Genomic DNA, 25805 nt, shown 5'->3' with positions numbered 1-25805 from the left:
GATTGATTGATGAGATAAACTGAATTGATGAACTGAAGTTATGTATGACAGGTTTTTTGCTTATTTTTCATTTGATTATGGTTGGGCCTTTGTTTGGAAATTTCGGACAGGTTTGAGCCTTTACAATTTCAGTTGGGCCATAGCTGAAAGCTGGCCCAATCTTAAACTCGGTTGGAGGCCCAACCAACCGATACCAACCGATACCGAGAAGTTGGTATACCGACTTTCGTGGCCGGTAATGGTAGCCTATTTTGTGTGCCAAGAGTGTTTGGTACGGTAGATGGTATTGGTCTTGAATGTCCGGTACCGAACCGAACCCACCCCTACATACAAGTGACGACGGTTGACCAATTCGATCGGATTCGAAAATATAGTGAAATTGGCTAAATTTTTTACCACACTCATAATTTAGGGAGAAATATCACTTTGGTCATCGAACTATGGCTCGCTCGACACTTTGGTCATCCAACTTTTAAAAACTTCATTTTGGTCATCGAACTATATCACCGTATATCACTTTGGTCATTCCGTCAGTTTTCTTTGTTTTCTCTGTTAACTCCAGGGGTATTTTGGAGATGAAATGTTTTACCCGCCATTTTTATAACTTAATCCAATTTTCCCTGCCTAAACATAAAACTTCATCCAATTTTGCCAACTTTTTCCTCCTTTTATTCATGCATTCATCATCAATAATCAAAGCATACAACAAAGAAAAATAATCGAGTCAGAGAATGATTCAAAGTGAGGGAATATAAGAGGAAGAAAAATATTGATTTAATAAATTAAGGAATTGTAAAATGAGGGAAAAGTTAGTAAAATTGGATGAAGTTTTATGTTTAGGCTGGAAAAGTTGGATTAAGTTATAAAAATGGCGAGTAAACCTTTAAATCTCCAAAATACCCTTGGAGTTAACAGAGAAAACAAACAGAATGACCAAAGTGATATGTGATGATATAGTTCGATGACCAAAATGAAGTTTTTAAAAGTTGGATGACCAAAGTGTCGAGCAAGCCATAGTTCAATGACCAAAGTGATATTTCTGCCCATAATTTATTGTAATAATCTTATCCAACGGTTGGTTTTTCCATTTTCTTTGAATTGATAGAGGTTGCCCTTTGGAGTGTATGATATATAAATATAGGTTTATAACAGTAACTAAGTTTGACCTAGTTGATCGAATTCGAAACGAGAACCAAATTGACTGGATTTTGTACAACGACCATAAAACATTACAATCTCTCCATCGAGTAGTTGGTTTCTCCGAATTCATTTTTCACTTCATGGTTTCTTTAGAATGAACCTAAACAATTTAAATGCAATGTTTAAGTCATACAATTTTAGGAGGAAAATTGGTATAGGCCAATGTGTTTGTAATTAAAATTAATTTTTTTTTTATCTTTTGTCCACGCACATCCATTGATGGAATATATACAAACGTGATGTGAAAAAATAAGTACGTTTCGCGGTTGTCATGCCATCGGTCAACTAAGAAAACATATAAGTGACTACGGTTGACCAATCCGATCGGGTTCAAAACTATGGTGAAATTGATTAAATTTTTAACCACATGCACAATTTATTGTAATAATCACATCCAATGATCAGTTTTCCCATTTTCTTTGAATTTAAAGAGGTTGCTCTTTCGAGTGTATGTATGATATATAAATATAGATTTATAAATAAAATTATGTAAAATACTAAAATTATATATATGTTTTTAGAATGATATATCCTACCGTTGGATTTGGAAAGGGAAAACCCGGCCCGGCTAGAAAAAAGGTGGGCTACCCGGCTCTGCCCGAAAAAGCCCGCAAGGCCCGCCTTTCACCCGCCTTATAAGGATGGGCTTGGATCTTATGATTTATAATGAAGCCTGGCCCGGCCCGTCACTATTTAAAAATGTAATTAGGCCCGGCCCGGCTCGTTGACGAGGCCTACATTAGGCCACCAACTATTTTTTTCCCTCATAAGGCCATTAGATTAAAAAATGTGTTAAATTTTAGATATAAAAACCAACATATTTACATAAATGCCACTAGAGTAAAAAGTCAACAATCATCCTCTCTCTCCTCTCCGGCGAGGTCTCCGGTCAACTCCGACGGGTCTCCGGCGAACTCCGGAGACCACAAAAGCTACTGTCACTAACAATAAAAGCTACTGTTGCTATAAACAAAAGCTACTCAGGTGAGATTTCCGGCAACCTCCGACGATGTCACAAAAGCTACTGTCACCAGCAACAAAAACTACTATCACCAACAAAAGCTACTCCGGTGAGATTTCCGGCAACCTCCAACGAGGTGACAAAAGCTATTATCACTAGTGACAAAAGCTACTCCTTACCAAAAAAACATATGCTCCCCAAAACCAAAAGCTATTATCCCCACCAACAAAAGCTACTATCACCAACACTAAAAGCTACTATCACCAGCAACAAACGCTACTCTCACAAACAACAGAAAATTACTCTCACCATCAGCAAAAGTTGCTCTGACCAACACCAAAAACTACTCTCACCAACAACAAAAGCTACTCTCACCAACACTAGAGAGCTACTCTCACCAACACCAGAGAGCTACTCTCACTAACACTAGAGAGGTACTCCAGTATCAAAAGCTACTCTAGCCATCAACAAAAGCTACTCTCACTGACTCAAAAGCCTACTATCACCACCGCAAAAAACTACCTTCACCGCTAACAAAAGTTACTCTCACCAATATCAAAAACTACTATCAACACCACAAAAAGCTACAATCATCACCACCAAAAGTTACTTTCACCAACAACAAAAAATACTCTCATCAACATCAAAAACTCTTCTCACCAACAACAAAAAGCTACTTTTACCAAAACCAAAAGCTATTCTCACCAGCATTAAAAACCGCTTCACTTGCTCTCTTTCTAAAATGATGCAAGTGCAAGCAAATATTGCTAGAATTTAACCACAAAACAAAGACACAAACCATAATGAAACACCATCAGAAATATAGATACCATAACATCAAAATTGAACAATGAGGTATAAAATTAAGATCTAATTTCATCCACAACATATAAGAAGTTTGACAAAACTCTGAATTAAGTTTACAGTAGCATCATATTACAAACTCTCAATTGCTCAACATGATTTGAAATGGTACTGTACTTGCAAACTAATCAAGTAGCATCATATTACAAACTCTCAATTGCTCAACATGATTTCAAATAGCATCTGATAACTTTGTTCCACCTCATCGCCGAACTTAAGAAACTAACTAATCGAAATCACAAAGTTAACTAGTAATTCTAGACATATATAAGAGAACAAATGCACAAATCAAACGCCTACTGAAATCGTAATTCTGAAATTGGTGCTTTGTTACCGTCGTCTTTCACTGTCAGTCTCCTTCTCCAACAATCTCGCTTCTTCCGAGCACAAGTGCGCGCCGGAATTAAGTGCAAGGACCTCTTGCAACTTTACGATATGAGAGATATGAGTAGAGTAGGGGAATCAGAGAGATCTGAGTTCGCCTCTAGTAAGGTAGCTCCAATCGGAGCTTGTTCGTCGATGTCGTCTTCTACACGACCTGAAATTCAGGGGAATTCAAATAAAAAAATTATACAAAATCTCATAGATTTGAACTTGACGAAGATCGAAGAGCTTCAGATCGAACAAAAAAGGTAGAATGGGGTCCTTCCGGCCAAATTGTTCAAACTCCCCAATCCAATTCCGGTCACCGGAGCTGCATCCTCCTAGTCATCAACCGAAATAAGGTGGTGGAATTAAAGTGAACCAGTGTCGTGAAGATCTGTATGTGATTTCTAGGAGATAGAGCACCGTGCCGGTGCTATCAGGAATTGGAGTCGAAGACCGAGACGTGAAGAACTATGATCGAGGAGAGAGAGAGAGAGAGAGAGAGAGAGAGAGAGAGAGAGAGAGTGCACCGTGCCCGTGGTCGCTGGAATCAGAGGTGAAATTGGAGGAGGAGACCAGGACGTGAAGACATGTGATCGAAGAGAGAGAGAGAGAGATTACAGATCGAGCCATCAAGGAGAGAGAGAGTGATTACAGATCGATCATAAGGATAGAATAGGGTTTATCAGCTACAAGGGTAAAATCGTCACGAGAGAAATAATTTGTGGGTGCAGGTGGCTTTATTTGTACAAAAAAAATGCAGGTGGCCTTATGATTAATATAAGTCTCAAAATAACACTTACATGTAATTTTCTATATTTAAAATCACTCCTGCTGGATGATCTATATTTAAAAGGGGAAATGATCATTTACCCGATTTTAGGCTAAAAATTGTCCACTTGCTCCACCAACTGTTTTTTAACCCCATTTACGCAAAACACTCTAAGGGATTATTTCCCCTTTACCCAATTAATTCTTTTTATTTTTTTTTTAGACTTTTTTGCCCTCTCCTTCTTTTTCACTTAGAGGGATAAGTCATCCTCCATCTTACCGGCCTCCGGTGACCAGTGGCAGGGCGCCGGCGACGTGAATCCGACTACCGGTGACCGGAATCCGGCGAACGGTGACAGGAATCTGGCGAACGGTGATCGGAATCTGGTGACCGTGACCGGAATCTGACGACCGGTGACCAGAATCCGGCGACCGGTCCCTAATAATATCCAGTAACCATATTATTGCCCCCCAGTAATCATATTATTGCCCCTCAATAATCATATTACTGCCTCTCAAAAATCATATTTTTGCCTCCAATAATCCTATTATTGTCGTCCAGTGAATTGTATGAACTCCCAAAACCAAAATGAATACACTACAGACACAATTGATCAATTTATAATCAAATTATTGGCTCCCAATAATCATATTAGTGCCTCCTAATAATCATATTATTGCCCCCAATACAAAGTCCAATGTCTCTACTGCCTCCCAATAGACCACCAAAAATGCACCATTTTGTAGGATTCACAGATAATTTGACTTTAATACACAGAAAACAACAAGTAACTTATCAAAACACCACACTATAGTGATCCCTGTCCATCGTATCAAAGTCTACTGGGGGCCAATAATGTGTCTACTGCCCCCCAGTAGACCATTATCCGCGTGGCGGTCCTCCCCATCGGCCATGTCCCCCCGGTCCTCCTGCGCGACTACCACTCCATGCTGCTCCGCCACCAGTCGATCCCCCTCTCCGCCGTCAGCTCCATCTACACCGAGCACCAGAAGTCGCCCTTCGCTCACTAGCCCTGGGACTCCGGCAGCCTCCGCTTCAAGTTCGTCCTCGGCGGCGCCCCTCCCAGCCCCTGGGAGGACTTCCAGTCCAACCGCAAAACCCTCGACGTCATCAGAATCTGCCACTGCCCTTCCTCCCCAGATCTCGACTCCGTCATGGATCAATTCGACTCCTCCTGTAGAGCCTACCCTGTCGCCCTCATCGAACTCTGCTTTGCCTTCTGCCCCGCCGATTCTCAGGTGTGCTGGTTTCGAGGAGCAAATCGAGAGTTGAATCGGTGGACGACCAGAAATTTTCGATCTGTAGACATGGAGAGAGAGAGAGAGAGAGAGAGAGAGAGAGAGAGAGAGAGAGAGAGAGAGAGAGAGAGAGGAGAGGAGAGATCCAATAGGGGGGAACGAGAGATTGATGTAATTTATTAATTAAAATGAGGGTAACATTGTCATTCATGTTTAAATTGGGTAAAAGGGGTTAAAAAACTCTTAGTAGAGTAAGTGAACAATTTTTAGGTTGAAATTAGGTAAGTGGTCACGACCCCTATTTAAAATCACTCCGGCTGTATCTCATCCCCAAGAAGAAAGAAAGAAAGAAAGAAAAGAAATTCTAAGTTTTCGGTCCCCCACCCCAGGCAGCCCCCGTCTTTCTTGGGTTCTTCCTCTCCATACAGATAGTCCGTCACTCGCGACTGCAAGTCCCAGTTAGACGTTGGGCATCAAATATCGGAGGGCTTGTTGTTGCTTTCCAATCCTAATCCTAAAGGTATTTTTCTTCTCTTCTCTCTCGGCCAGTTTAACGTTAATTTCTAAATCCTTGGAAACACTTATATTTGAAGCACTTGTTTCGGTCGCAATCTCACACTTGATCGAATTTGGGTTTTGCAAAACAGAAGGGATCCGACTTGTGAGAGTGTGAGTGTTAGAAATGACAAGTCAGCTGCGGCGTAGTTTGCTGCAGGCGATGAAACAAATTAAGCAACTGCCACCAGCCTTTCCTTACCCTCTTCCATTTCTTCGTTCTTACTCAACAGGTTCTTTATTACCATCTTCTTCCTTCGAGGGCTTTTTATTTTTGTCTGTTATTTTATTTTCTGATTTTCGGGGTTATACAAATAAATACGAGCAGAATTGCAACCTCAGTTATCACCAAAGCTTGTTAAGATCATGGAGCAAAGGCTGTCGCTTATCGAACAAAGGAATGCTTGTCTCCACAGTATCATAAACCAGGTTCCTTATGTTTATGACTCTATGTGCTTGCTTGCTAAATTGCTTAAAAATAAAATAAAACAAAGTTTAATGTATGTAAAAAAACAAGACTTGGAACTGAAATAGTGTACCTGTTGGTTGGATGAAGTCAGTCGGATGCCACAGCAGAAGAGTATGCAAGGGCGAATAAGGAGCTTCGCAAAATTAGCTCATCCATGGACCTTATAAATCATTTAAGAGCCATACACAAGGTATTGGAACTAGTAATTACAAGTAAAGGTTTAATAAAAAACTGGACTCGATACAAACCAAATTAAATCGTGTGTTTGCTGCCCTGCCAGGAGATTGATGGGTTGAGGTCACTCATGGCTGAATCTGCTCAAGATAAAGACATGCTTGATATGGTGACCACTGAGTTGGATCAGGCCATCAACGAAGAGAAAAGACTGCACAATTTGTTGCTCAAGACTCTACTCCCCAAGGATGATGCCGATGAGAGGGATTGCATATTGGAGGTTAGAGCAGGTATCAAGTCTCATAGACCCCAATATTTATTATACCGACACTTTTGTATATTGTTTCTTTTGCTTTCTTATTTCCTAGTGTTTGACAAATTATAGCTTTAATTAGGAACTGGTGGGGAGGAGGCTTCTTTGTTTGCAATGGACATATTTAAAATGTAAGTTCTTGATTAAAATCCGTATATGCTTTCTCTTTTCAGACTCACCTTTTCTTGATAACAATTAACTACAGGTATGAGAGATTCTCTCACAATAAAGGCTGGATGTTTGAAGTCTTGGATATTACCGAGTCTGATCTTAAAGGATATAAGGTGTGCACTAACTGAATTACATAGTAATAGATACAATCTACGTCAGGTGCTTAAGAGCTAATGAGTTTAGGATTCACCACTTCTGACACACTTGTAATTATTACTCTTTCCAGGAAGCAAGTGCGGCAATCTCAGGGGCTGATGTTTATGGGAATCTTAAATTTGAGAGTGGTATTCACAGAGTACAGGTTTCTTTCTCACTTGTTCATTGATTATTTATAACTGCCGGAGAAGTTACTGACTTTTCTTTTGGTAGCGAGTTCCCGTGACAGAGAAGTCTGGACGCATTCATACTAGTGCTGTTTCTGTTGCTATCCTCCCCCAAGCTGATCAGGTGATAATCTTTAAATCGTGAATTAAATTGGCATGTTATGATCTTGTTACAAATTTCTGGGCATAGCATGCCTCTTTCGGACAAATGTTCCTTCGATTTCAGGCTGTTGGACATCACACATGTATTTGGGCTGTTGCAGGTAGATGTCCACCTGAGGAACGAAGATTTGAAAATTGATACCTATAGATCTGGTGGTTCTGGGGGTCAGCATGCAAATACTACAAACAGTGCGGTTAGAATAACTCATATTCCAACTGGGATGACCATAGCCATACAAGATGAACGATCCCAACATATGGTATGATATCTAACCTTTTGTAGTAATTGCAGTGTTGGTGTGCTAAATCTGAGGACCATTAACTGCCATCTCTTATATAATTTGTGGTTGACGATGTTGCGAATACATAAATACAACAGCAGTCGTTGTCCTTAACTATTATATGCTACTATAGCTTCTGTTTGAGATTGCTTCTAAAATTGGCAAAAGTGGTTTCGTGGCGTTTGGTAAGGTTCTATTTGGGATTGCTTCCAAAATTGGCAAAAGTGGTTTTGGTGGCGTTTGGTGAAAAGAGTTAGAAGTGCTCTTGAGTTAATAGAACCACTTTTTGGTGGTTTTTAAAGAAGCACTTAGCATGTGCTTCCTAAAAGAAGAACTTCAAGTGCTTTAATGAAAAACACCTGAAATTTTTTTAAAAACTTTATCTGTTTCTAACAAAACCACTTCCAATGGCGCTATGTAACAAAAGCACTCCTATAGAAGTAATTACAAACGAAGCCTAAATTGTAGCATTAGTCCTCGAACTTATGCCTGAGGTACAAACAAGTCCCTGAACTAATTTCTTAGTAGCAATGGTGTGAAGTTTACAAGAGGGGTACCACAGTTCTGAAATGCCAACTTCATTCATATTCCATTAAAAATTACTAACCAGACTTGCACTGAGAGCAATTTTTTTGGTTATAATCACTAGATCATAATGTTAGATCACTCAGCCAAAAAAAAAAGAAGGAACAAGCTAGTGCAGGTGCTCATATAAAAGAAGTGCATGGGTTTTAGGCTGATCTGAAGAGGCAAAAGATTACGAGATTTCTTCTTGCTCTGATTTCTAATGATGAGGGTCTTGATGCACAAATGTCCAATTTTATGGGGAGAGATTCTAGAGATTTTGAAGGATGAGTATGATACTTTTGTTGAAAGATCTTCAGAAAGGATGAGGGTGTCCTTGTTGTGTGCTCCAGAAGTTCATCCATCTGGTGATGCACAAATTTCAGATTGACTGGCCAGGTGCAGAGATATGATGTTTCAAATGCGAGTATTGGGGTCAGTGGTGCTATATACTGAATGGTTTGTATATTTAAAATTTTTAGATAACTAAGAGAAAACTGAATCTTTTATGAAAGGAAGAGGAAGTGGGTCTTTGAGACCTAGATGAACAGAAACCTGTAGAAGAAGATATAGACACCAGCAGTAAATGAAAAGAAACCATAGTAACTAGAGCACAAGTCCAGGGACAAGTACTACACTCTACATGATAGTTTATATTTTATCACTGCATAATGGTTTTGATCAGCAATGAGCCTTTGTTTCTAGGAGCATCTAGAGCTGATATTCGAACTAGGATTTGAAGCTGACTAGGAGAATTTGACATTAAAATTTTGCTCCAGCCGATATGCTAAAATTCTATGTGAATTGAAGGCATGAAGAAGCATCAAGATTGACACATGGAAATTCTAACCTCATTTTCTTGAAAATTCTAACCAATCCACGTGACTGCCAGAAACCACCCTGATCAGCTTCCTCTTAGACTTTACACTATGTCACTGGAAACTATGGCAACCACTAAACTCTTTCTCCAATTTATGATTTGGGATTTCCACTGTCCGCAACAATTGTGCATGTTCTAATTTTTTATGCCAGTTAATTACTTCAGCTTTTAGTATTTAAGGAATTTAGGAAGCTTCATATGGAGATAGCAGTGTGGTATAGCATTTGAATAAGATGTAGTTAATTTCAAATCTGAATATGGAGATCGTGAGATGGCAGTGCCACTCGACGTTATGGTTATGCCATATTAGAGAGAAATGAAGAAAGACAGAGCAGATGGTCGCTGCCATGGTTTACCAGCAAGATGGGGAAGGCATGGCTACCATGTCTACCAAGACTGGTGGAATTGGGTCATGTCAGATTATTGAAGGGAGGAATGGAGAGACAAAGTGGACGAGAAGGGGTGCTCCTATTTCTGCTGTGACTGGTTGGAACTTGGGAATTGGGTTTTAAAATTTTGTCTAATTGTTTTTAATTTCATCAAGGTAAACTCAAAGTTTCGGGGCATATAATTCAGAGGTCAAGTGACAAACTTGTAAGGTTGCAATAGAATTCAGAATTCAAATTCCTCGATATATGATAAAGCAATGATATCTTTTATTTAGCTGGCTGTTACTAGCACTCCCAAATTGTCACCCACTCTCTAAGACGGTGATTTTAGAAATTGAGATAATAAAAGCAAATACATTTTCTGGAGTGCCAATAACAATTTACTGACATCTGCCATTCCCCAATTAATGTTTGCTGATTTATGAAATATTAGAGAATGAATTCAGTCAGTGGGTCATTTCTCTTTTCTTGTTGATTGAAATTCAACTCAGCCCCACTTGACCTTGAGAAATTTGAGAGTTGACATGGCTATTAGACTAATAGACTCATTCTCCTCATTGTATTCGAAAATATTTGATGTGCAAGTTTATTGTTCTGTCATGATCACCTCTTGTTTTTAAGTTCTGTTTTTCTTGTTTTTGGGTTCCTGTGTAGAACAAGGCCAAGGCACTTAAAGTACTGTGTGCAAAGCTATATGAGATGGAAAGGTCTAGACTACAGAACAATCGGTCAAAACTTCGATTAGAGCAGGTATGACTGATATGTGAAAATTTTGATTTGATGTTTTCTGGCCCTGATGGATATTGGAGCTTGTTACCCTAAACAGATTGGCAGTGGGGATCGATCAGAACGCATTCGTACATACAACTTTCCTCAAGGTCGTGTAACTGATCATCGTGTTGGCATTACTCATCATGCAATAAGTGATGTGATGCAGGGAGAGAATCTGGATGTGTTTGTTGATGCGCTTCTTTTGCAGCAGGAAATGGATGCAATCGCATCTTTCAGTTCTTCCCAATGAAACCTGACAACTAGTAGCGCATGGGATTTTTGCCAGCCACTTGACAATTGGTTTTAGCATCCTATGCAGCCTCTTTTAGAGTTCAGGGATCTAATTATCTTCTTGATTTAATACCATAAATTGATTGATATTTTAAATTTTCTTTTTCTTTTACTTTTTTGAATTCACAAATTTTGATATTCGCACGAATTAGTACTCATGTACGTTACGTTCAGGTGGACTCGGTTTCATCGGTTTGGTTTTTTTGGCACTAACCTCAAACCGAATTAATGGCACCGCATTCTTCTTTTTCAAAGCCGAAATCGGTTAAAATTTGAAGAACCAACATTTTGGTTTGGTTTCGGTTAGTTTCAATTGCATTGACTTCAATATCTAATGAAAAAATTTACATTAAAACGTTACATGCTTAATACTTGTCCAACCTAATAGGAGCCTTTGCCTGTCTTCAACAACAAGAACAACAACAAAACCGCTTTTCTAACTAAAATCAGTGTCCAAAATATACCTAAACTTTCAAGTCCAGGCAAGAGTTCTACAATTTGACAGCTCTCTACATCATTCTTCAATCATACGGCCAATGGTACCCTCCAATGCATCTTTTAGTTAGTAGTCCCTCTAAATGACATTAGTTGACTAGTCGACATTTCCCTCTAATCATCGCTTCCCCTTATCATAAGTTGATAGATAATCTCTGGTGGGCAGTCCTCCCTAGACATCCCGTTCCTACCTTTGTGGCGAGGCGATATGCTTTTGTGGCAAAATAATGTCTTTGTGGTGATTATTGCTTTCCTCTCCCAACGTCTGAATCCTGCAATTTCCATAAACGTAACGAGTCCCAAGTTTTTTCAGTTGTTTGTTCTAGGTGTCTGGCCCCTACGTAACCAAAACTAATGGCAGCTTCATTTAGTTAGGAATGAAAACAAACTCTGTACTCTTCATAGTAGATAGTATCTTCTTATGCAGTAGAAAACGATATTATGTGATTCCACGATCGCAGCTGTTTATATGTACAGGAATACAAGCAAAGTTGGGTCATACAAAAGTCATGTACACCAATACGATATTTGGCTCCTTAAATTGTTATGCTGATGACGGCATATATTACAAACACTTAAAGCAGCTTGATTGCAACATGAGATTCCTACTCGGAGATGACTAATCTGAACCACTTTGACTCATTCTACCTGCATAAAAATAAATGCAAGTTAGGTTTAAGCCAGTCGATGAAAACACTGCCTACTGCAAAAGCATGATCGTAATTAAATCCCATATAGAACAATCCTATAGCAAAAGGAGCAACACCAACCCATAAAAATGTATTTTTAACTTTTAGAAAGTAAAAAATAAGAAGCCGTTTGCAATATCTTACTTCGTAAATAAGATAAGACGACTAATTTTCTCGCTTGTATCAGAAATACAAATCAACCTGTTATAATACTACCTGAATGCTAATAAGGAATTATTAAAAAGTTTTAATCAGACCAATAATAATATCCAAGTTTTAAGTCAATAATTTGGATGGTGGCAAGCCAGCAATACACTCATGGATTGAAAAGAATGCTGTGTAGAAGAATGTATCCTTCCCTGGCCTATTGATGCATTTTACCAATTCATATGAATCCATTCATGATCCATATCTGTGTGGTGTGGTCTTTTCTCATTGTAAGATTATCAAATTAGCTTATGGTAGAGAGATGAAGATAGTTTCTTTCGTTGATTCGATTATGTGCATGTTGCATTAGGATCATTCGGGAGACAATATTGCATCAGGAACCACATAACGAAAAGCACTTGCTATTTGTTGGTTATTAGGAGAGAAGGACTATATATAAAGCACATTTCTGAAGGTTTCATGGCTATCAAAAGAAGAATGCTGCTTTGATTAGCTGACGCATCACCATCCACATGCTAAGAAACAGTGGACAATAAAAATCTAACCTTTGCTTTGACCTGATGTTTCTTCTTGATGATGCAGGGACGTGACTTTTTTTATCTTTCATGTTGCTTTTCTCAGATCCAGCTTTTGAGGCCCCTGTCATATCAATACCTTAGCGGAGATGAGCAATAAAATATATATTACAAAAAAAAAAGGTCAAATGGTGCTTATACCTCTTAAGATGACATTTGGCGACTGAATTTCAGAATCATCTGGTTCTGATTCTGTCAACTCACTGGAAGCAACAGAATGTTCTTCCGACTCAACACATCTGGATTTTGACGTTTCATTCACAGACTTGATCATCCCTTCGGTACATGGATCAATGACTTCACCATCTGTTCCTACACCAAAACATGCATGCAACAAATACTTCAGTGCAAAGAAGCAACAAGACACATCCTTTGGCGTTCAGTTCAACATGCTACATCAATGACTTCCATCAAATAGTATGCATGCTATATCAATGATTTCAATTAAAGAATATGGTAACAAAAACAAACAAAAACAAAAAAATCTTTTTAAACTGTGTATGACCCTATATAGATGGACCTCAGACTTCAAACCTTACAAAGTTGACCAAAATTTCACTAATTGTACCCACAGTATAATCTATACCTAAGAGTTGCATGTTTGTGCCTCTAGGACCTCCAATTTCTGTGCTAATGTTGATTGTATAAACTCAACATTCTATTGATAAAAACATTAATTTGATTAAGCATAAGTTGACCACACTGACCTTCATCATTATCTGATTCCATATGAGCCTCGCCAGCATTCCTAGTAACCACAAAATCTTCCATGCTGTCAATCTTCTGTTGATGAATTTGGGCATTTCTTGCTGTTACTTCTTGTTCTTTCTTTTCCAAGTGGAACTTATTCAGCTTATCCTCAAACTCCTCAATGCACAGTTTAAGTTCAGGTTTTGCAAACTTCTTGCCCTGTTTGAGATTAGCGTAAGAAAAACGAAAATACATCTTACCTGATTCAAACAAGAGCAGCAGTAAGAGCAGATAATTCATACCTTGTTTATTATGGACTTAAAATGGTCCATCACAGAATCCTCTGATAGGACATGTTCATATGTCTTGAATGACTCCATAAGCTTCTTCATCCCCTTTTCAGTGAATGCCAGCTGAGAAAGGCAATAAGAAATATATTCCCATTGTCTGATATCTGCAGCCATGAGTAGCCCATCAGCAAAAACTAATTTTAATTATTCATGAAAATGGAAAACATCAACACTAACTTATCTTGTTAGGGACAAAATAATCTTTACAGTTGCTGAGAATGAAGAAAATGAGATTGAAATTTAGAAAATAATGATTTTCAGGTGAGGCTGATAGGCAGCTTCTATATCCCACGCATGATGTTGCATACAACAAATTGCTTCAACAAAGAAATGAAGATGGAACTTATAACAATGTAATCTGATGATCACCAAGAAAAACTTTCAACTTTCTCACATGGCTACCAAACCAAAAATAGGGGGGATATACAATATCTAGAATAGCGGATGAAATTTCATTTGTCTATTATAAAATAGAGGAATAAAAAAATGGAGCAATAAAATAGAAAGCTCACTATCTACCCAAGAGCACTCGATGAGAAGAATTGTCAATCTAAACACTTGCAACAAAAGATAACTAAGGATAGATGTGTCTTTACATTTTTACACCTTAAGTTGCATGACTGTTATAAGTTGATATACGACAAAATAGAAAGAGCTTCAAAAGAAAAAGAAAGGAAGAATGAAAGGATATCTTACCTGTAACTCCACTGAATCTATTACAAAGTTTTTCAACAAGAGATTCCATTTGTTTGTCCTGAAAAATAGTTCAAAAGTACCATAAGATCATAGTAGATAACAGAAATTTGCAAATGGAACTGAGTTGTCAATTATACCTTCTTGATAGAACCAATCAAAAACTGCATGATGTTGCAGAAAGATTCTCTCTTGAGATTCTGGTTGGATAATTTCCCAAGTATATCCGGAAGCAGGTTATATATTGGATTGCTACCTAAATGGTGTGAAAAAAAAAAGTTCACTCATTAGAACTTAGAAGAGAACTTGATAATACAAAAAGAAAAATGATGGTACCAGAATAAACGATGGGTATCAAAATTTACCTTTTTTGGATAACTCATTAAAAAATAGCTTAGCCAGATTTGAAATCCTCTCATCTTCATCTTCTAATCTTATGGCCATTTCATTTATGTAACCTTTGACCTGATCAAAGATATAGCAATGAGAACTCTTTACCATAACAAAACAAAAAGAACAAGAATCATTGCCAAGCCTCTCAAACCTTCATCATGTCGTTTAGTATGAGGTGTGATAGCACCAAAACAGCGTTCTTCCTAACAGAAACTGAAGGATCCTGTAGCCTGGAATACATATTCTCTGTCCATGGTTCTAACAAATTAGGGAACCGAACTGCCAAATCTCCAAGACAAATAGTGCAATTGGAACGGACAATTTCTGATGGTGCACTCTCCACAACTGTGAAGAGTAGCTGGAGATTTGTGTCACTGGAAATTATACATACAATGTCAGAGCTGATGTTTGATTGTTCTAAGAAAATATGCATGCATATGCATTCACATGTATACACACGCGCCCACAGACACACGCGCAGATAGATAGATAGAGAGAGAGAGAGAGAGAGAGAGATCTTACCAGAAACATGCATCAATAATCATAAACCGACACAAAGCAAGCATTGCAGATACTTGTAGTTCCGGATACTGAAATTACACAGCAGCCAGTCAGACAATTTCATACACAACAAAATAATTGTTACATTAACAAGCCACATGCAAACAGTGCACTAAAGGTGTAACTTTGTAATGGTTAAGGTAAAGAAAATAACACATACTATATTGTAACTATATACGTGGCATCAGTCATGAGGTTTTGGACTAAAAGAACAGTAATTTCATATTTCCATCTGGAGAAAGGTCTATCTGTCTATGTCAAATGAATAAACTATAGAGGATGTATTGTCTATCATACTACAAATCCCATACAGAAGCAAAAGTAATTCCAGTTCAATATACACTAACCAAATCTATAATTTTTTCTTTCAGAATTACCTTTTGCATTAAACTAAAATTTCTACAAAGTTTTGACAGAAAGGGTGCACAATGTCCAATCAAATTCTTCTCCGTGGAACCACCACAAACTATCTCTTTTTCTGCTTTGTCAGAGAGAGTGTCAAGTATTGCATCTTCAGAGGCGGTAAGGCCAAGCTCAGCATTTATACCAATTTCCTGCAAGATAAATAGATAATGGATACTGAATAATTGCTGATAACAGTACCCAATTTTAATAATGAATAGCGTATACAATATCCAACCTTACCTTTGAGGTATCAGCCAGCATTGCACCATTAGCATGCTGAAAATCATAATTCATCTTCTCTTTGCCAACTTTCTGTTTCTGAACCTTCCGCAGGCAGGATTCAATATATAATAGCTGGTTCATGGCAACATGACTTACGACAAAGAGATATCTACCAAGTCTTTCCACTTGAACAGTTGTAAGTATTCCAGCACTACCACCGCCAATTTCATTATGCAACTCCTCACCTCCACTACAATCAAACACAGATCTTAGGGACTTCTTTACTAGATTGGCAGCGAAAGTTTCCGGTGTTGGATGAATTGTATATATAGCAGCTATGGCTTTGTCAGCAGCAGCATACCATATGTTTTCTGGAAGCCAAAAACCAGTAATTAAGCTTTCTAAAATACCAAAAGCCCGGCTTCCATTACTAGATAACAACTTTTTCCTATCATCTTCAGATAATCTCTGAAGAGCAACGCATGCTGTCCTAGCAAGCAACGGTTCTATTTTTGCCCAACGGCCAAACCCAATATCAATAATGTCCTGTAAATGAGAGCTAAGAACTGCAGAGGATGATTTTGCTGCCATGCAAAGGATAGACAGTGCCCCACAACTTTGAATAGCAGTAGTTCCACTTATGTTGAAGCAAAAGAAATCCCATAACGCTGATATCTGCAAAAACAAAGACCTTATAAGAAATTTGACTCTTTAGACAAAGGGAGACAAAATTTGTCAACTATTATACACTGTAACACTAGTACAAGGGAATTCAGCACTAAGTTGACTAAGCAGAGGCACCAAATGTACCAAAAAGAAACATAGCTCGTATTCTAAAATCAATATCATGGTTGCCTCTTGGTTTGAATAATTATGTTTTTTCTTTCTTTCCCTGCATTATCTGTGGAAATCACCCAGATTCAATTATTATATGCATCTAAATACTCCCTTATCTGGACTAAAGGGTACAAATGTGTCTCAACCAATCCTGATAATCCACTTTGTAACAGGGAAAGGAAAACTCTTCTCTATAAAATTAAAATAAATAAATAAAAAACACTTCATTTGAAATGTTAACTAGTATTATATTTTAAGTACTTAGAATTGGATATAATATTTTTCTTGGCATCTTATTTTAAGCCAACAAAACTTGCAAGATATGGCTTCTAATTCATTGAACTAAAAAATGATTTAGTTCTGCAAGCTTTCCTTATTACTAATTTGGTGTGTGAGGATGTTTGTACAGTAAGCATCAACTTAAAACTTGTTTTTGATAGAAACAAGTTGTTTAGATTACACAGTCAATGAAACAATAGTGGTCCACAACAGAGAGAAACAAAAAGCAGAAACCAGCCACCACCCAATGCAGTATAGTATGGTATAGAGAGGAGAGTATATTTTCATATGTTCTCTTTTCCTTGTGCACTTGTTCTCTTATCCAGAAATGAAGAAGTGCCTCAACTGTAAAGTGACTATTTATGTCTATAGTACAGTCACTTTCAAAGCTGAAAACGATCAAGAATATTTGTATCTTTTGCATGCAAAGGAAATATTTTCAATTAAATTTCATAGATTAAAAGTAATCACTTGAGAAAAATATTACTACGAGAATTGAAAAGGAACATACCGCAGCATTGGATATGTTGCCTTTGGACACCAAGGCACCAACTATAAACTCAAGAGCAGCTAGATCTCCAATATTTGATTCTATGGCAAGATTTATAAGATTCCTGGCCGCTTCTACGGGGTTTTTCTTTATGTAAATTGTAATGAAGGCATTTTCCACAGCTTCATAGATGGATTTATCCTGAGAAAATACCTACAAAAGCCAAGACACATTTAGGACATTATAAATTGCATATACCAGCAGAACAATCACATCCAGAATAGTTGCTCAAGATTTAACAGAGAAGAAAAGTTCTTGCCGGAATTGAAATTATGAACCATCATTTTCTAGGGTATTAGCAAAAATTTAACATACCAGTGGCAACATCTTATGAAGACATGCTTCTGAGGCATCAATTTGAAATTGTCGGCACCTCATTAACAAATTTATTGTGTTCTCAACGTCAGTGGCAGAAGATGATGCCATCAATTGAGCAAGTGTTGGGATTGTGGTCGATATACACTTTGAAAACCTTAATCCAGCCTCAAGTGAAGCTACCAAAGCCCTAGTCTGCTCTAAGTTCCCAACATCTGGGACACACCCATCCTTCTGAACTAGATCTTCTTCCATCTGAGGCAAGCAACTATCAGGTAAGCTATCCTGCTGCACCTTGGTCAACCCTGCAGTTACATCATCAACCTCAGCATTCCCCGATGTATTACTGAAAGATGGTAATCTGTTCATATCACTTTCTGAGGGAGTATCTGGTTCAAGCTCTTTCAGCTTCTTCTTGTACTGCTGTAGGGTTGCTTCAAATGAAGCTATTCGAAGCTGTGGACCAAAAGGGTTATGCTGCAACATCATGATAAGTAAATTTAATGCTGATTTTCTGACCATTGCACTCTTATCCTCTAACCTCCCAGCAGCAACTTCAGCCAGCTCATTCCACAATCCAATTGAAACACAATGTTCTTCGCACAGTTCAGCCCAAATTTGGAGAACCCGACTCCGGGTATAAGCTGATACATCTCGACACCGCTCAAGCAAAATTTCCAACATGGCTTGCTTGGTTCGAAGACGAACAGATTTAGAATTCACTTCACCCTCAACATCTTTAAAAGCCTTTGCAACCAATTTTCCCAAGACCCCAACAAGAGCATTCCTTATTTTATAAGATTCCCCACCAAAATGTGGGACAAGAAGGCCAATGTTAACAGACATCAACTTTGGTAACCGATCAGAAAGTTCCACCAAAAGACGACCAACATTTTCAGCCCCAACAGTATCCTTGATGTAGTCCTTTGGATTTGTCCTCCCAATCTCTCTGATAAGAGAATTAGCTAGGCTTCCATCTGCATACTTCTTCTCAGCCCCAGCAACCGCATCAGCAATGTGAGTAACAACAAAATCATATTTGTGAACTAGATGCATGATCGACGCACATGATTGTGCCATATACTGGTATTTTGTAGCACAGGCCCCAATTATACGACACAGAGCATCTTTTGCATCAGAGTCCTTTAGTACTGTAGCATTTTCAAACAAAGCAAATGCATTTCTGCAGATCCCCAGAAGATTTAATTAATCATTTACAAAAAGGAAAAGTTATCTATATATAAACCTGATCAAATTACATTAGTTATCCAACTTACTTGGCAATAAAAGAAATATAATTTTCTTCTAGGCCTGTTGGACCAAAGAGCAATGCAAGCTTTATCTCCAGTGAATTAGCAATCAGATTAAGTATGCGGCCCCTTTGTGGTTCCCAGTTCCATGAATTCTTAGGGTGCTTCTTCCTGGTACTAGCTGTCACCTAATCCAAGCAAAAGGGGCTTCAGGGAACTAGCAAAAGAAGTGGTAGTGCCACACGTAATGCCATTACACATATAAATGCAAATAAGCATTTTCAAGTGGGAGCTAAGAAAATAGAAAAAAAAATAGCAGTGGCACCATTGCAAGCAAGCATACATGGGTAAAAGTGGGAGGAAGGAAATATATAATAAAGAAAAGTTAAAGATATACAGGAAGAGAAAGAGAGGTAGTGGGAGAAAAAAAAAAAACACCTTCATATTGTTGTTGGAAGTGATGTTAACCTCCTCATTGAGAACCACAGTAAAGAGAAAGTATGTGTAGATTTTTAAAGCATTACGATGTGATGCGACCCGATCCAGCACCGGAGTGGCATCATCCTGACCTTGAGAAGACCGTGAGAGTGAATCAACATTTGGGAGGAGAACACTCAGATTGGACCGAAGACTTTCTACAAGATTAACTTTACAAGTTGCAGGTAGACCATTGTAACCCCGAACCAGTGAGTACACACTATCAAACACATCTTGCTCTTCTATACAGAATAGCTCTTTATCGGAGAGATCAAAGGATATGCCTGTTTCAACCCAAAAATGATGGCAAAAATTCAGGAACAGCATATGTCGGGATGACTATCAAGTCCAGTGTTTTCCTCGTTTTGAAATGAACACAAATTGTTTTACATAAATCACTGTTTATCTTCTCATAAATTGGATCAAAACATGCAAATTCTCTATCATGTTCGCTCTTGGGCTAAAATAACAACAGCAAAAATAAAAATAAAAATAAAATGAGAAGAGCATTTTGGTCATGCTCATGTATAACTTCTCCTAATACAGGGCAACAAATGTGAATCTCCAACTTCAATAAGCCAATACCTGCTATAATTTTTGCCTTCCTTTCAAAAATTGAAGGTTTGCCCAAAAACCAAAATGATAGAATTTGTTAGAACCATAAAAATTCAGCTAAGAAAAAAAATTACACAAACTACTATCTATAATAGTATGTTGAACTTTAGTTATTCTATTTCTATGATTTTCTGCCTTTTTTTTTTTATTATTCCCCTAATCCCTTGGCCACCAAAAGCAAAGCTCTACGTTTTTCTAGGGTTTCAGCAACAATAAATCAATCTCTATTAACAATTGAGGTCATAAATGTAAACCATACGAAGAATTGACGCGGAAAAGTGAGAGAGGGCGGGTTGGGTTGGAGTACCTTTGACGAACTCTTCGAGTTGGGAGGGACGAAGAGAAGCGATGTCGACTGGGTTCCGAGCGTAGAGGCGGTTGTCTTCTCCGTCCTCTTCCAACGCTCTCAGGCTTTGGGGAAACTCAAACGACGGAGCCATCCACCACACTCAGATCGATTCAGGGCCTCTCTTTCTTTCTTTGCTTTTCACACACTCTCTCTCTTTACCCGATTTCAATTTTCAAATGGAATTGAAATTTTTGGAACGAGCGGGAATACTATGACTTTTCGGCTTTAGGGTACTGTTACCGGTTTGGGGCAATTTTTTTTTTTGGTTACAACTTACAAGAGGAGCCCAAAAAGGCCCAACAACAAAAAGAACTAGCTAAGGAAAAAGCAGTAAGAAGAAGCACTTCTGATATTACTGTGAGAATAAGCAGCTGACGTGTTTAGTAAACTGTTTTTAAAAGTGTTGTGTGAACCAAATGCAAATTTCTGAGTTTTGGTAAGTTGTAAGTAAAAAGTATTTTGATTTGGTATAATTATCAAAATAATCATAGATGATAAAGATGTTCTTTTTTTTTTGAAGGGAAAGACGACAAATTATATTAATTGAAATTGAGAAGTACATGGAGCGATGCAAATACATCGAAAGAAAAACAAAAAAGCATAACAAGATGCACAAAACGCATCTATAAAATAGGAAAACAATAAAGGATAGCAAGATGCACAGACACATCTAAAATGAAAGGTAACCATGTGACTTGATGTCGGACGACATCGCTGCACTGCATATGTCACGAGAGCAGTGTAAATAGAGGAGTAACCGTAACCGTAACCGGTGATATGATCACCTAGGAGAGGTGATTCGCTCACCAGGAGCTCGAAAGTAACCGAGGGTGTCAAAAACTCGAAAATTATCAAACGAACTCCCAAGAACCAGGACAAATACCAGATCAACATGAGCAGCTGTCTCGGATCCAAGATCCGAATTTGAATACGACCCGGATCCCAAATACAGATCCAAATTTGGCCCGAATCCAAAGTCAAAACTGGCGGGTCAAACATAAGAAAAGCCCAAGCCCACCTCAAACTGATCTGGGCACCCAAACCCTTGGGCACCCTGGCTTTAGCTCGACGTCCGCTGCCATCACCTGAAGCACAACGCCGCACCACCTTCGTCTGACGGAGGAAAGCAAACCAGAGGGAGAAACCCAGCGGCCTCCACTGATGCCAGTCGATCCTTTCTGCAGTGCCACCGACTTCATCTCTTTTGCCTCTCTCCATCACCGTCGCACCATGATCTTGCCACAAGACGCAAATGGCCAGCCGAGCATCCAAACGCTGAACAGCCAGAAGCTCTCCATGTCGAGATTGCTGCTGACCCGGCACGGAAAATCGCCAAGTCGCCAACTGTGCCCACCAAGGTCCTCCCAGATCTGTCAGCGCCGCTGCCATCATCATACCCTGATGTTTGAGTTGCGCTCGTCGAGGCCTAGCCGAGCCACCGTAACACGGCACCTCCAATGGGATTGCACGGGCCTGCATAACAAGAGACAAATGATCCGATAAATCACCATCCTCCACGCCAGCCAGCCAGCCATAAGGGCCTGGAAAACTTCTGCCACCGGGAGACCACAGCGACAGTCGGAACAGATTTGGGCAACCCCAAAGGGGATACCGAAGGTGTACTCCACGCAGGATGGAGAAAGGTACAGAGAGGCCAAGCCCGAAGGCGGCGCTCTCCCAACCCTAGCAGAGCTCTGCTAGGTCGAAACATTAGTTTTTATGATAAAGATGTTCTTAAAATACATAACTTTGTTTTCTGATTATGTAACTATACTAAATTTAAAAAATTTAGTATAGTTACATATGTAACTTTGTTTTCTGATTTTGTCCTTGTACACTAATTCAAATTATCAATGCATCACTTTTATCTCAATATGTATATTAATTCTACAAATTATATAAGCAATTTTATTTTTTGTAATTTGTTTGGTTATATATTGCTTGAACCAAATAAAAGATTACCTCCAACCCTTAAATATCATACAAATGAGTTCAAAATATTACACAAAAGATTCCCCCACTATGGTCAACGGGAAACATTACACAAAACGTATTAAAGTTAATTCAAATTTGCAACTAAATGCTAAGTAGATGCATTCATTAGACTTTATGCAATTGTATTTCTTAACACCTCAATTTCTTATCTTCCCGGACCATCTTCTTCATGTGCATTGTCTTCTATCTCTTCATTAATCTCTTCACTTGAGTAATTTTCACTTTCATCTAAATCACGATCTTGTTGAGCATTGTAGCAATAACTATTTTCACTTGCTTATCATAAGGAAAGTTTGGCATATCACGTAAAATACTCTACTTTTTTTTCATGCCCCAAAAGTGACAGGACCCGCCCCAGATCCGAAGTGGCCCTGTAGGACCCACCTTAGAAGAAATTCTACCAAAAATTTGGCGAAATTAACTTCCCCTAAAAGTTGACCATCCAAAACCTGTAGAAAAACATTTATACTTCTAATATCAAATTTCATCCTCAACTCCTGGAGCCACCCTGCTCCCCAAGTCACAATATCTTCCATTTCACAAAACAATTCTCAACTTAAGAATAATAATCACACGGGTTATCAGAGCAATCTGTACAAGGTATACAAGATGATGGAACAGAAAGGTAAAGGATCGATACATTCTACAATGCAGAAGCAGTGACAACTATACCTCAACTTCATGTACGCCCGACCTCAACTAACCTAGCCTACACACTGGGCATTTGAAACCAAAGGGCCCAGGAGAAAAGCATTTGAAAATTGTTAGAGTTGACAAAAAATAAGTAATTTCAAATGAACAAGTGAAACTTAATGTTTTCCCAAGTTATTATCTAAAACCTCGCATGCAGTAAAAATCTTGAAAATACTCTTAATCATCATCTTTACTAAAATCATGTAATATCGAACATCTCAAAATCTCTTAAATATATAATGATATTTCAAAAATCTCGTTAAATTATTCATATCTCAAGATCATATCTCAAATAGGCGATGACTAGAGGGGACTGACGACTAGTCATCTTATGCCACCTGGAGGGAACTACCAACCAATGACGCATCGGAAGGGACTGCCGACCGGTCAAGGAGGTGATGGTTAGAGGGGACTACCAACTAACTGATAGGAGCATTTTAATGCAGTATTTTAATAGTTAATTCCTCACATTTTGCTTAGTTAATTCCTTAACGAATCGATTTTTAACTTAATTTCTATTTTTAGGTACATTGGAGTAGATGAAGAAGAAATGAGTGTTACGTCCATAATTACCTAGAAATGATGGAGAAGAATGAAAATGCACTAAAAAGTCAACCTTGAATATTTTCTTACTCCGGCTAGGAGAATCAGAGCCAAGCAAGGAAGAAGGAGCGGCCACCTGACCAAATGAACTAGAAATGAGCTGAAACTCTCCAGATCCATTCTAGACACCCAAAGGATCATTTCTTATGAAGAGTGCCAGAGAAAAATATGAGTGGAAGGCCTTCAAACAATCAGCCCAATTTTCTACAGAAGCAAAACCGGAAAACTGGACCTGTAAGAGGTCCAGCAGCATTTCCGGCCCAACCACATGGAATAAAGCTCTGAAAATTTGTGAGGATGATCTACACTCATAGTGGAACATTTTTTATGAAGAAGTGGAAAGCTCATTCTGAAGTTTTGATGGAGAAATAATTGAAGGAATAAAGGGGAAGAAACTGACCTGAAAACAGCTCAACACCACATATTCATGTTTCCCACCCATATGAAGAAAGCATTTCTTTTTCCTTGGATCCATTTTTTCTACTCTAAAAGATCATCATCACTTCCACATTTCTTCACCTTCATGCTTTGCTTTCATCATTACCTCATCTTTTACATATTTTACAAACCACTCTCATACTCCACTTTCATTATTTTTCTTCATCTCATCATTTCACTCTTCTTTTTCTTCCCTATTTAAACACCTTCTCCTCTCACTCTCAAAGACCAATTCCTTCATCCATCTCATCTTCTTTGTCTGTCCATTTCCTTTCCATTTTTCCACAAATTCCTTCATCCATTTCATCTTCTTGTCTCACCATTTCCTCTCCATTTTCCTTAGTCACCATTTTCCACACATTCCTTCATCCATTCCATCTTCTTTGTCTCTCCATTTCCTTTCCATTTTTCTCTTCATACTCTAGTTTTAAGTTTCTGCATTTTTAAGCAAAGAGAAGAAGAGAAGAAGAAGCCATGAAGCCTCCTAGCCGTCATCATCCACCTTGTGCCGTGATAGTGAAGTTTTGCTTTAAAGATTCAAGATCAATGTCTCAAGCTCTTCATCATCCACTCCCTTCATGGTGTAATTCTATCTTTTTCCTTGTAATTTCTTTTGGTTTTCTTTGTTTAGATTTGTAGAACTATGAATTCTAGTTAACAAATAATGTTAAGGGCAAAGTTTAAAGCCCGTTTATATGTTTTGAGATAAAGTTGTGATTTCTATATGTTGATTTTTATGTTGCTTATGTGGGTTTGTTTAATTAAATTTGCATGATAGAAAACTTTTGTATTTTAATCTTATGTGGTTGCAAACACTTAGGGTTTTGATATAATTGGTGCTAGGTTTAAGAACATGAAATCGACTTTTCGTTTTGTGTAAACTTGAATCAAAGTAGTAAAGGTTTTGTGCAAAGACCGAATTTAATTAAAGAGGATTGCAATTAGGTGGACTTTTCCATACTAAGTTGTACACTTGAGTTGATAGCCTTTCTCTATGTCTAATGCGTTGAACATGTCATGATTGACTAGCTTTCTAGGGCTTGATTGCATGTTTGATAGGATTAATCTAGGTGCTTTCGCTTAGGTTAATTAGCATTGAAAAGTAAAATATGGGAAATCATTTGCTTTCGAATGTTTCACATGATCAACTCCTCTCTCATGACATTTAAAATCAACTATAGGAATTGTAATTGGATTTCTTGCATATGGATGTGGTTTTGATCTTTGTTCCTTGCGTTCCACCCTTGTATATATGTTTTTACATTTTCTTTATTTTATTTATCTTAATTTTCAATTCTATAATTCTTAAACCCCCCCCCCTTTTTATTTTGTTACTTGTATATATTTATATTCTTTATTTTATTTTTGTAAATAATACTTTATTATTTTAATTCTTTA

The 25805-nt window shown here is 38.1% G+C and overlaps 2 protein-coding genes across 3 annotated transcripts; one reads left to right on the top strand and one right to left on the bottom strand.

Annotated features, from left to right (window-relative positions):
- The first annotated feature begins 5752 nt into the window (after positions 1–5752).
- LOC112184148 (peptide chain release factor 1, mitochondrial) lies at positions 5753–10903 on the top strand. Its single transcript, XM_024322425.2, has 12 exons — positions 5753–5942; positions 6070–6210; positions 6306–6406; positions 6538–6636; positions 6727–6910; positions 7016–7064; positions 7139–7217; positions 7331–7405; positions 7474–7551; positions 7691–7849; positions 10358–10453; positions 10530–10903. Exons 2-12 carry the CDS (start codon positions 6105–6107, stop codon positions 10722–10724), a joined length of 1221 nt encoding a protein of 406 aa, XP_024178193.1. The 5' UTR covers positions 5753–5942; positions 6070–6104; the 3' UTR covers positions 10725–10903.
- Positions 10904–11102: 199 nt separating this feature from the next.
- Positions 11103–20881, bottom strand: LOC112190998 (condensin complex subunit 1). Of its 2 annotated transcripts, none has more exons than XM_024330521.2 (17): positions 20637–20881; positions 19676–19998; positions 19265–19425; positions 17988–19170; positions 17634–17825; positions 16025–16681; positions 15757–15933; positions 15341–15408; positions 14970–15192; positions 14791–14890; positions 14566–14681; positions 14429–14486; positions 13685–13836; positions 13400–13601; positions 12834–12998; positions 12663–12756; positions 11103–11908 (listed from the first exon to the last, which is right to left on the bottom strand). In XM_024330521.2, exons 1-17 carry the CDS (start codon positions 20767–20769, stop codon positions 11905–11907), a joined length of 4008 nt encoding a protein of 1335 aa, XP_024186289.1. In that variant the 5' UTR covers positions 20770–20881; the 3' UTR covers positions 11103–11904. The 2 variants fall into 2 exon arrangements, with proteins under 2 accessions (XP_024186289.1, XP_024186288.1); XM_024330520.2 differs by having other exon boundaries at positions 11104–11908; positions 12834–13004; positions 20637–20880.
- Positions 20882–25805: the final 4924 nt, after the last annotated feature.

Source organism: Rosa chinensis, chromosome 2, assembly GCF_002994745.2.
Source record: "Rosa chinensis cultivar Old Blush chromosome 2, RchiOBHm-V2, whole genome shotgun sequence".
Classification (NCBI taxonomy): domain Eukaryota; kingdom Viridiplantae; phylum Streptophyta; class Magnoliopsida; order Rosales; family Rosaceae; genus Rosa; species Rosa chinensis.
This window is presented reverse-complemented; position numbering and strand designations above follow the sequence as displayed.